The sequence below is a fragment of the Dendropsophus ebraccatus genome, chromosome 2, assembly GCF_027789765.1.
Source record: "Dendropsophus ebraccatus isolate aDenEbr1 chromosome 2, aDenEbr1.pat, whole genome shotgun sequence".
Classification (NCBI taxonomy): Eukaryota; Metazoa; Chordata; class Amphibia; order Anura; family Hylidae; genus Dendropsophus; species Dendropsophus ebraccatus.
Window position 1 is genome coordinate 35,054,472 of NC_091455.1, and position 12,968 is coordinate 35,067,439.

The 12,968-nt window shown below is 46.5% G+C and overlaps 1 protein-coding gene across 1 annotated transcript in view; it reads left to right on the forward strand.

Annotated features, from left to right (window-relative positions):
* Positions 1-12,968, forward strand: part of LOC138784120 (matrilin-2-like) — a 28,395-nt gene that overhangs the window by 11,224 nt on the left and 4,203 nt on the right. The window contains exons 6-9 of the mRNA XM_069959636.1: positions 5,241-5,654; positions 8,782-8,934; positions 11,092-11,133; positions 12,460-12,546. Coding sequence (XP_069815737.1) covers positions 5,241-5,654; positions 8,782-8,934; positions 11,092-11,133; positions 12,460-12,546 — 696 coding nt within the window. The remainder of the gene's footprint in view (positions 1-5,240; positions 5,655-8,781; positions 8,935-11,091; positions 11,134-12,459; positions 12,547-12,968) is intronic.

Genomic DNA, 12,968 nt, shown 5'->3' on the forward strand with positions numbered 1-12,968 from the left:
CTGTATATATGTCTCCTCCTGTATATATGTATCCTCTATGTACCCCTGGTAAAGTCCAAGGTTGGAACAGCGGAACCTCCAGGGATGCACAGTCTCCGTCAGGTGGGCCCACACCTGATACTCAATAGCGAAAAAGAAATGGTGTGGAGACAGCATCCATCCAGTGAAAAAAAAAAATTTTTACTTTATTTTAAGCCATTGCATATAAAAAGATTACCGACGTTTCGGCTCTAACACTCCTGAGCCTTTCTCAAGTGTTAGAGCCGAAACGTCGTAATCTTTTTATATGCAATGGCTTAAAATAAAGTAAAAATATTTTTTCACTGGATGGATGCTGTCTCCACACCATTTCTTTTCTCTATGTACCCCTGTATATGTCTCCTCCTGTATATATGTATCCTATATGTACCCCTGTATAGATGTATCCTCCTGTATATATGTATCCTCTATGTACCCCTGTATATATGTCTCCTCCTGTATATATGTATCCTCTATGTACCCCTCTGTATGTCTCCCCCTGTATATATGTATCCTCTATATACTCCTCAGTATGTCTCCTCTTGTATATATGTATCCTCTATGTACCCCTGTATATATGCCTCCTCCTGTATATATGTATCCTCTATGTACCCCTGTATATATGCTTCCTCCTGTATATATGTATGCTCTATGTACCCCTTTGTATGTCTCCTCCTGTATATATGTATCCTCCTGTGTAGGTCTCCTGTATATATGTATCCTCCTGTGTAGGTCTCCTGTATATATGTATCCTCTATGTCAGGGAGGGGGAACCTTGGCTCTTCAGCTGTTGCAAAACTACAACTCCCATCATCCATGGACAGCCTATCACTCTCCAGCTATGATGGGAGTTGTAGTTTTGAAGCAGCTGGAGGGCCTTGGTTCCCTCCCCCTGCCCTATGGCCTGCTGTGTAGATCTCCTGCTGTGTAGGTACCTTGCTTGCTGCAGACACCATCTTCTCTGTCTTCAGGCTCTTCTAGCCCAGTTGCAGAAGAACCAGCTGGGAGGAGAGAGCGGCCTCTGGTGGCCGGAGGAAGATACTGCCTACAGCAGTTTGCTTTTTACCATAAGCCTCTTAGGCTTATAGAAAGCATAGTGGCCATACAGGGGGCGGGGCTTACCGGCATGGGGGCGGGGCTTCGGCGGCCGCTTCCATCACAGTCCGGATCCACCACAGCCACAGGTACATATGACTGAAGAGGGCCGGGGCTGTAAGCAGGGGAGGTACTGAGGACTCCAGCCAGCTGTCAGCAGCCATGCGGCCCTGACAGCTGGGGGAAGACCGGCCCGGGGGGCATATGCCCCCCTGCCCCCCGGCCCAGCCCGCCCCTGTATCTACCCCAGGGCCGGCTCCAGGATTTTGCGGCCCCTCATCCATCCACTATGCACCCAACACCCACACAGTATGCACAATCACTTGAGACACCACTAACATACACAAACACACTCTATTGACACAGACACTGACTAACACTGAATGACTGACTGACACACTCAGACACTGACACACAGCACTCCGCCTTCCTCGCTGTCGGGCTGCTCTCCACCCTGAAGGTTGAAGACTTTCAGGTCATGTGATCAGGTCCTTTACCCTTTTCTCTCTCTGTGCAGGACCTGCTCGGCCTCCTGTGTCTTCTGATGTTCAGCCCCTCACCCTGTATTACATGGAATATTAGAATACCAGGCCCCTCCCCCTCTCTGGGCCCCTAGAGGCGCTGTGGGTCCTGACACTTGCCCGAGTAAGCCCTGTGCTGATGCCGGCCCTGATCTATCCTAAGATAATAATAATAAAGGGCAGACTAGATGGACCAGGTGGTCTTTTTCTTCCGGTCTTTTTCTGTTTCTATATTAATCACAGTATTGCCGATGCGCATCCTGCTCATGTCTGTTACTATGTGAAATAAACCTACCGCACATCCTCAGCTTCAATGAGTGCCAGGACTCTTCCTGTATACTGCCATTGGCTAGGCACAGCCTGGGACCTGCATGTACATCTTTCTTTCTATCCTGCCAGGATTCAGTTCAGTTCTTGGTGCTAAAACCTGACTATGTGACTACTTGGTGGGTGATTTGCACTGTTACAGATTTCGCACCATGCCCAGGAGCTGTAAGTAACACATCTACAGTCACTGAGAGTTAGTGGGGGAGAAAATACAATCCTGACAGGAGAAGCTTCAATAGAGGAGTGACAGTGGCGATATAGGACGTGTGCTGCCGAGGGAAGAAGGGATAGAATGGGCTGAATCTGAAGCCACAATAAGCTTCCAAACCAACCAGATATAACTATACGCTGCACTGTATGCTACCTGGGAGCTGACAAACTCTATAGGGAGGTCATTAATATAAAATGTATAATTCATAACTATAATTCAAACTCGGGCATCCACACCCCATAGACCCCTTATACTGTAGCAGTCCCAGCCCTGTGCTGTTTATATGGATTCTTGCTGATTTTAGGACTTCCAGGTGCAGAACTGTGGAGGGTTCTAAACCAATCTATGGGGGAAAAAATACAAAAAAAAATTCTTTTAGTGTCTTAACAGCTCTATCTGGTGGTCAAAGCTGGTATTACAGTTTACACCCTCAGCATTGGACTGTGTGCAGGGCTTATCTAGGACACAATTCATAACTGACAATGAAACTCTTGAGAAAGACTTTATTCCATGTGTAAGTTACCGAATCACCCAAGAAAGTATGGGTCAGTCTAGAGAAAATATCTAAAACATCATAAGATGCTCAGGTCACATGACTGGATAAAGTCAAGTGCAGACATATAGCTGCGATGGGGCCTAATTCAGACTGGTCTTCAGCCTTCAGTGCAGGTAGTTGACTAGTATACAGCCCTAGACCACCAGAGATGTAATTAACTCCTTCACTGCCCTGACCACCAGGGATATTGTTATTAACTCCTTCACTGCCCTATACCACCAGGGATAGTATTAACTCCTTCACTGCACTAGACTACCAGGGATGTTATTAACTGTGCTACACCACATGGCATGGTATTAACTCCTTCACTGCCCTGGACCACCAGGGATGTTATAAACTGCCATAGTCAACCAGTGATTACACCATTTTCTCTATCCCACCAGGGATATTAATTCCTTCACTAAGAGTGAGTGGCTGAAAAGTGTGTGGAGGCAGAGCAGCTACATGCTCCGCCCAGTGCTTAGTTACCAGGTGCGTGGTGGCAATTGCCACCCATCTAAGACTTTAAAGATTATAAAATACTGGGGCTGGTTCACAATCCATCACGGACGTGACCGGTTCCTCTTAACTCTTTTGCTGACCTGGATCACCAGGGTTATAAACTCCTTCATTGCCCTAACTTAGACCACCAGGGATGTTATTAACCCCTTCACTGCCCTAGACCACCAGGGATGTTATTAACGCCTTTACTACCCTAGACCACCAGGGATGTTATTAACTCCTTCACTGCCCTAGACCACCAGGGATGTTATTAACTCCTTCATTGCCCTAACCTAGACCACCAGGGATGTTATTAACCCCTTCACTGCCCTAGACCACCAGGGATGTTATCAACTCCTTCATTGCCCTAACCTAGAGACCATAGGTCTCCAAACTGCGGCCGTCCAGCTGTTGCAAAAACCACAATTCCCCTCATGCCTGGACCGCTAAAGCTTTGGATTTTGCTGTCAAGGCATGATGGGAAATGTAGTATTGCAACAGCTGCAGGGACGCAGTTTGGAGACCCATGCTCTAAACCACCAAGGTTGTTATTAACTCCTTCGTGCCAGCCTGTGTACAGGGGCGGTCTTGGCATTTCTGGGGCCCCAAGCGAGGTTATGTCTGGGGCCCCCCCTCAACACGCGTTCCAAAACAATAGACCGCTGTGTGTTGCCCCAGTAGTATATACCCCTTGTGCGCTACTGTCAGTAATATATACTCCTTGTGTGCTGCCCCCAATAGTATATACCCCTTGTGTCCTGCCACCAGTAGTATATACCCCTTGTTTGCTTCCCCCAGTAGTATATAGACCCCTGTGTGTTCCCCAGTTATATATAGCCCCCCCGTGTGCTCCCCCAGAAGTATATAGACCTCCTGTGTGCTGTCCCAGTTGTATATAGACCCCCTGTGTGCTGCCCCCAGTTGTATATACCCCCTGTGTGCTCCCCCACTGTATATAGGCCCCCTGTGTGCTCCCTCAGGGGTATTTAGCCCCCCTGTATGCTCTCCCACTTGGATATAGACCCCTGTGTGCTCCATCAGTAGTATATAAACCCCCTGTGTGGTTCCCCCAGTAGTATATAGACCCCCTGTGTGCCCTACCAGTAGTATATAGACACCTGTGTGCTCCCCCAGTAGTATATAGCCCCCCTGTGTGCTCTCCCACTTGGATATAAACCTCCTATGTGCTCTCCAAGTTGTATATAGACCCCATTCTGCTGCCCCAAGTAGTATATAGACCCCCTGTGTGCTGCCCCCAGTAGTATATAGACCCCTCTGTGAAGCCCCAGTAGTCTATAGCCCCCCTGCATGCTCCCCCTGTTATATAGCCCCCCTGTGTGCTCCCTCCATTTATATAGACCCCCGATGTGCGCTCCCCAGTTAAACAGACCCCTGTGTGCTCCCCCTCCCATATAGTATATAACACAATAAAACAAACACTCACCTGGGTTCGGGCGTCTCCTCTTCTCTTCACTCTTGTGGCCGCAGGAAGGGTTTTCCCTGCGATCACAAGAGGCCGCACTCCCCTTGTCCTGGCCCTGATGCTCCAGTGATGTCACTGGAGCGCCGGCACCACAAGGACAAAGCTGCCACAAGAGTGACTGACAAGAAGGGAGCCAATGTCTCCCGCCCTGTCAGTGCTGCTGCAAGTAACTATGAGCGCTCATTACGAGTGATCATAGTTACAGTTCAGATGGCAGCAGCGAGCGGGGCAGCGGCCCTGTCCAGCGGTCTTGAGCTCAAGAGCGGGGAGTGGGGGCCCCAAGCGATCGCTTGGGGTGCTTGGTGCCAAAGACCACCACTGCCTGTGTAGACACCTTGTTGACAAGGTAAATGACCACACCCACTTGCCAATTTATCTACTTGTCAATTAGTAGAGAACCCACACAACGCAGAGACAAAATGCTCAAGAATTAGTATCTTATGGGCAATACAAGCATCGACTAAAACAGCTGAAAGATGCAATGAATTTCCTAGCCAGATGAGTATATGACTAAACGATGAATAATATGTACTGCGTGTCTGTTTTCAGAGTGTGGAGAAGGACCAGTGGATTTGGTGTTTGTCATCGATGGATCCAAAAGCCTGGGAGAAGACAACTTTGAGCTTGTTAAGCAGTTTGTCAATGGGATTATAGACTCACTGGAGGTGTCGCAGAAAGCCGCACGTGTAGGACTGGTGCAGTACTCCACTCACGTCCGCACAGAGTTCACTATGGCTCAGTACAGCTCCGCCAAGGATATAAAGAAAGCTGTGTCCCTAATGAAATACATGGGCAGGGGGTCCATGACGGGACTTGCTCTGAAGCTCATGTATGAGAAAAGCTTTTCAGAGGCTCAGGGTGCGCGGAGACGGTCCCTGGGTGTACCAAGGGTGGCCATTGTGTTTACTGACGGACGAGCACAAGATGAGGTCGCCGACTGGGCCAGCCGGGCAAAGCAAAATGGTATTTTATGTCTCATCTCTTTTATCTTAGTACGGTATATGTTTTTTTAAGGAAACCTGTCATCACTTTCATGCTGCCTGAACCACAAGTCATCTGGGAGGTCCCTGCAGCTTCTTCACATCCCACTAGGCGAGATTGATAGATTTCGCCTAGTTTTGGTATAAGGAGCGATCGAACAATAAAGGCTTGTAGGATGGAGAGAAGCCACTGGGGACCGCCTCCATGACTCATGGTTCAGGCAGCATAAAAGTGGGGGCAGGTGACCTTTAAAAAGTTTACTGCAAGTAAAGGGAACTCTGACGACAAACAAATTCTTTCAGATCAACTGGTGTCAGAAAGTTATACAGATTTGTAATTTATTTCTATTAAAAATATCAAGTCTTCCAGTACTTATCAGCTCCTGTATGTCCAGCAGGAAGTGGTGTATTCTCTCCAGTCCGACATAGTGCTCTCTGCTGCCACCTCTGTCCCTGTCAGGAACTGTCCAGAGCTGGAAAAAAAATTTTATGGGGATTTGCTACAGTTCCTAACAGAGGTGGCAGCAGAGATCACTTTGTCAGACTGGAGAGAATACACCACTTCCTGCCGGAAATACAGCAGCTGATAAGTACTGGAAGACTTTTAAATTACAAGTCTATATAACTTTCTGACTCTAGTTGATTTATGATTCATGAGTGAATGGTGTCAGAATGTGTTCTTGGCCACTGCTCCATTCACTGTCTATGGCTCAGTTTAGTGTCTGGCAACTTTTGGAAGTGCCATAATGAATAGAGTGATGGTTGACCATGGGCCCTACCACTGCATTTACTACGGTCAGATCCCCGCTGCTATCCTATGCATAGGGGATAACTTTATATGTTGGGATAACCCCTATAAACAGGATTAGAAAAGAAGACAACTACTTTCTTGCAAAAACAGCACCACCCCTGTGCTCAGGCTGTGTGCTGCATTGCAGTTCAGCTCCATTCACATCAATGGAACTAGGCTGCAGAACCCAAACTGAAGACAGGTGAGGCGCTGTTTCTGAAATAAAACGGCCATGTTTTTCTAAGTCTGTATAACCCCTTTAAGTGTAGCCCACTTATGCAGTAACAAATAACTTCCTCATTTTTTCTTTATAAAAAGCATAGATTGGTGCTTTACTGATTTCACTGCAAAACACCCACACACCCAGGTCTCATACATAAAAACTGTTCCGACTAATTATGTCATTGTTGCCCATAGCAACCAAATTCCTCCTTTTTTTAGAACATTATGTAATTGTTGCCCCTAGCAACCAAAGTCCTAATTTTTTTTAGACATAACTAATAATCATAGGGCCCTTGATCAGTAATTAGAATGGACCCCCCCCCAGCAGGAGCAGTCTGTATGGCTGAGGACCCTTGTACAGTACTAGTATCTTCTCTCACAGGGTCACAGCGGACCCTTCCCGCCGTGTCCCAGACAATGAGGCTGAATGATCCATCCGGCTTCTATCATGGAGGGGGCTCGGGAGCTTTATAGAAACGAGAAGATGTATCATGATTTCCTAACCAGCAGCACGATTCTCCTCACGGCGAGCAGTCCGAGGAGACAATGATAGTGTATGAGTCACTGCGCCGCTTCTCAGGGAACAGGAATCGGCTTTCGTTCTGTACTAAAAAGAAAAAAGAGACCAAGGATAAAAAGCGAGGGCTTTGTTATAAGAGGGAAAAATAATTTACCATCATTGTTGCATCAATTTATAGTATTGAGAAGAATGGTGGCAGAGGAATCTATACTGCCCGAGCCTGCTTGATAAGGGTATGTTCACACTGTCAAAAAAAAATACTCGGGGGGGGGGGGGGGGGGGGGGGGGGGGGGAATGAACTCTCAAAATTTGCATATAATCTGCTTTTCCTGCTTTTTGTTTAAGCTTCCATTGATTTCAGTACGTGGTTTGTGCAATGTGCCATGCCCCCCCTCCCCTCCTCCATATAGCACCCCATATATTCTATACCCATACAATACACAGACCACCACAGCCATGGGGAGGAATAACATATGTAAAGTATGTTAAAAGAAATAAAGAAATGTAACCGATGCCTTCTGAGGAATTTCTGGCTTGGCTTATTAAATCTCCAGTCATTTTCTAAGGCTTCTTAAAGTCAGAGTCAGACATTGACTTGAAAGGAAAGCTACTTCAAGAGAGCTGCTTTACCTATCCTTTCCAAAGAGAAAAAACACAGCGCCACTCCTGTCTAAAGGTATTGCCTGGTATAGCAGCTCCATTTCACTTTAATGAAATGTCAATGTCAATACCACATATTGCCTATGGACAGGTGTGGCGCTGTTGTTGAAAGATATCAGCTTTTTTTCCAGTCTAGCACAACCCCTTTAAAGGGGAAGTTTTTCTTTTTCTTTCAAATCAACTGGTGTCAGAAAGTGCCAGAGATTTGTAATTTATTTCTATTATCAGCTGCTGTATGTCCTGCAGGAAGTGGTGTTTTCTTTCCAGTCTGACACAGTGCTCTCTGCTGCCACCTCTGTCAATGTCAGGAACTGTCCAGAGCAGGAGAGGATTTCTATGGGGATTTACTACTGCTCTGGACAGTTCCTGACCTAGACAGAGGTGGCAGCAGAGAACACTTTGTCAGACTGGAAAGAAAACACCACTTCATGCAGGACATATGCAGCTGATAAGTACTGGAAGACTTGATATTTTTCAATAGAAGCAAATATAACGCACCATACCCACAGGGCATGCATTTGGGGAAGGATGGGGGGTTCCACTCTAGTAGTATTTTTAGTCTTCCAAAATCACATCATGCTCAGGGTGTGGCTTTTATTTAAGAATTTTTTGCGTTTTTTTCTCCCATAGACTTCTATAGATGGAGGAAATTCCCAGACTAATGCTACGTGGGCAGGCACGTTGGCGTTGTTCAATAGAAATCCTGGAGCCAGACTCTTATAAAGTTTGCGCAGCCCGTTCCAGCTCTGCTACAGTGACTGTATTATTACTATTGCACACTATCTGGCTCTAGGAGTCTCTCGGCCCCGCAGGTCTCCTCAGTCGCTGGCGGTTGTGGTCACGTCAGGTCACTTGGAGGTTGTTGTAGATTTAATGGCCATGACGTAATGATGCAGCATCCTTTTGTCTCCTTCTCAGGCATCATCATCTATGCTGTCGGAGTGGGCAAGGCCATTGATGAAGAATTACGAGAAATTGCTTCTTCGCCACAAGAGCAGCACGTTATTCATGCCGATGACTTCAGCTTCATGGGATACATCACGGAGAAATTAAAATCCAGCATCTGTGACGGTACTGTGCCCAAATAACGATGGTCTGCTGCTCAGCCATTATAAAGATCTGTTATACACCAAATATGCACAGGCCTATGGGATTTATTGTTTGATTACAGTTACAGTAAAGGGTTTTCCGGGCAAAACATGCTTATGAGTAGGCGATCAGTCACTGATCGGCGTCTGCACTACACAGTGAGCGCGACAGGAAGCAGGCCAGACCTGTTACTACAGCTCATCTGCCATTCACTTGAATGGAAGCTGAGCTGCAATTACAGGCCACCACCACTACACAGTGAACGGCGACAACTGCTTCCTGCCCTGTTCACTGAGAAGTGCAGGCTGATTGGCGGGGGTGATGTGACATCCGTGTTCATCCGTGAAAAACACGGATTTGATGTAATCAATGTAATTTAAAATGCTTTAACACAGATCCATGAAAAAAATGGACACGGATACAAAACAGATGAAAAACGGACTGTTTTGCACGGATCACGGAGGTAGCTACCGGACCACAATCACGGACCGGGAAAAACACTGAACGTGTGAATGCAGCCTAAGATTTCTCCTCTTTTTAAATCCATTCCTGGCTTTAGCTTCAAATCTTTGGCAGATAATCTGTCAGATAATCATTCTGTGTAAATGGACCCTTAATCAGCAACTTGACCTCAGATTAACCCTTCCAGCATTACAAAGAAACTACAATGTTGCAGATAAAGCCTGTCAGGGACTTGTTTACATCAGCTGTCTCAGAAGGGAAGGGGAGACAGAGAGAAAAACGCACACACATTTTTTTGCGCCTCAGCAGCTCAGAACTGGGGGAAGGAGACTGAATAGATAATAACAAGTATGGAATTGTTAGTCTCACCATGGGCAGCAACATACGAAAAAATATGTTTGAGCAGAAAACCCCTTTAAAGGGGTTGTCCGGCGATAAAAAATTATTCACAGAATAACACACATTACAAAGTTATACAACTTTGTAATGTATGTTATGTCTGTGAATGGCCCCCTTCCCCGTGTCCCACCACCCCCACCCGTGTACCCGGAAGTGTGGTGCGCTATACATACCTGTCACGTGCCGACCACGGTCTCCGATCCTCAGCAGTGACGTCTTCTTCGTGAGTCCGGCGGATCTTCCCGAGTGCCGGCCGCCCTCTGCAGCGTCATCCGAAGCTCAGCCGCGATTGGCTGAGCATAACTGTGCTCAGCCAATCGCGGCTGAGCAGCTGATGACGTGGCCGCGTCATCAGCCGCTCAGCCGCGATTGGCTGAGCACAGTTATGCTCAGCCAATCGCGGCTGAGCTTCGGATGACGCTGCAGAGGGTTGGCGGCACTCGGGAAGATCCGCCGGACTCACGAAGAAGACGTCACTGCTGACGATCGGAGACCGTGGACGACACGACATGCGGTGAGTATAATGCACCACACTTCCGGGTCTAGCGTGGGTGGGGGGAAACACGGGGAAGGGGGCCATTCACAGACATAACATACATTACAAAGTTGTATAACTTTGTAATGTGTGTTATTCTGTGAATAATTTTTTATCGCCGGACAACCCCTTTAAGCAGCCCTGCATTTTCCAACACAGCCAGTGGTGGCAGCAGAGAGGCGATGTCACCCCTTGCCACTCAATGTAAAAATGTAAACAGGAACAATATATTTATATATTTTTTTCTTAACAAAGGACAGATGTCGCTCAGACCTGACAGGAGGGGCCAGGAAAGCGCACAGAGCAGTAACAGTTCCCATGATACTACGAGAGGCATAACCAGAACTTCAGTTATGTTTTAGCATCTCTCCCCATCCTCTACATGGAATCTTCAGCAGTCAAAAGCTGACAGATTCCCTGATCATTGATATTGCAAAGCAACAAATAATTGTTAAAAATTTGGGATTTGGAAAAATAAAGTCACTGCAATAGTTATTTATTATACTTCAGAGCTGCTCTTTAATATCAGAACAACTATTTTGGAGGTTATGTAGCACTAGGGATAGAAACACCATCTGTCAACCCATATGCAAACTAGCAATAGGGTTTTTATTTATTTCTATAGACGCCACAGACTGGGACAAAAAAATATTGTAAGGTCACTTTTTTCAAAGTTTTTTGCATCGCTGTTTTATCACCATTTAGCATATAGACTTAGTTTTTCTTTCTTTTTTTTTCTTTAGGTTGGAGCAATTGGAAAGTCACTACTGACCTCTCTAACCAAGGTAAGGCGTGGACCATAGTTTACTGTATATTTGTAGGAATATAACTGGGACTAACAAGGAGTTGACCTCTTAAAGGCTGAAATGCACGGATGTGTTCTCTGCGGTTTTGAATATATGAGCATTACTATTAAATATAATAGCACTGACTATATGGCAACCAATAAGGTAGTATGTGTGGGACGTACAATAGCGCATACCTCTCTGCTCACTGGCTGAAAGAGGTCAGCTGACCTATTAAATGTCTTTAAAAGAAAGATGTACAAAAGTTTGTGGAGGCCCATCTTGCCAATGAAGAGGACAATAGAGATAAAAAGGAATGCCCGGAATCCTGATGAGTAGCACTATGTAACCATTTACACCCATGTTTTCCTGCTGACAGCTTCACTTTAAGTGGTTTCTGACTTTTAAACAAACTTTCAACCTAAGTGCTAAAATCCATCAAGAGAGATGAGAGGAATTATCAGATCACTGAGCGATCAGGTTTCATGCTAACTATAAAAGTCTATGGACAAGGGAGGAAGAAGAGGAGGTAGCTGCAGAATGAGACAGAGGCAGAGAGAGACAGAAAAGGGGTGGAAAGCTCTAGTAAGTTTTTGGATTCACAGCTTACACTGCTTAATACTACTCTATAATGTCCTCCATGCTGCTTCTGAGGGTGTGTTATAGAGTTATTGTAAGAGCAATGTTGGCTCTTCTGCATGCAGGCACTGTATGGGAGACATCATAGCACTAATTCAGAGACAACTAAATGTCAGAGATAGAGCCTGCTGAGAAATAGTGCTGCTCCCAATATACACTGACAATAGGTTAATCTGAAAGGTTCATTAAAATTTGAGCAGCCTGCTTAGATCTCCAACCTTAAAGCGAATGTACCTTCAGGTACGTTCACTTTATGTTTTGCCCATGGATAGAACGGTGCCGGTGCAGGGAAGCTGGTGCAACAGTCTTTTTTTTGAACCGCGGCCCAGTTCTTGTGTACGGCGCCGTTCTATTCACGGGCACCGACACAGGGTAAAGCACTGTAGGCGGGCTGATCCGTCCCCAGTGGGAGGAAACCCCCGCTCTCTATGACGCAGCTCCAGTGCCTCACCCCCAGCCGGTGCCCAGGAATAGAACGGCACTGTACACGGGAACCTGGCCACAGTTCAAAAAAGGACCGCGGCACAGGCTTCCCTGCACCAGCGCTGTTCTATCCATGGGAAAAACTTAAAGCGAAAGTACCTGACGGTACATTCATTTAAATCCTTTAAATGCCAGCATAGATCCCATGTTACTAACGCTAGTATTATAATGATGACATGTTATTTTAAACTTTGTCACCTTCAGAATTTTCCTCAGAACTAAAAGGAGAGAACAGTGAGATCACAGTGTCTTGTTCAATGTCTGCCGTCAGATTCACGACTCAAGCAGAAGGTGAGATAGTACGGGTATTTCTTTTCATTGAAGGGGTTGGTTGTCTCATAAGACTACCTCTTATTAAAGAGAAGCTGACCCTGTGATCAGTGGATCGCCTCAGGCCTGGTTCCTCTAAAGACCTTTTTTACACTGGCCAGGAGCATTGCCAGAAACGCTCCTTGGGCCAATAATCAGCCATGTTAAAGTCACAGAATTAGGGATGTTCCGAACCTGCCGAGGTTCGGGTTCGTATGAACCCGAACGCTTGGCAGCAGATTCTCGGTCTGCCCGCTCCGTGGATACAGCGGGAGTAACGCCTGGAAAACTGGGATACAGCCTATGGCTATGGCTGTATCCCAGTTTTCCAGGCGGTCCTCCCGCTGGATCCGCCCGCTCCACGGAGAGAGCAGACAGCGGGAATCATTACCAAGGGTTCGGAC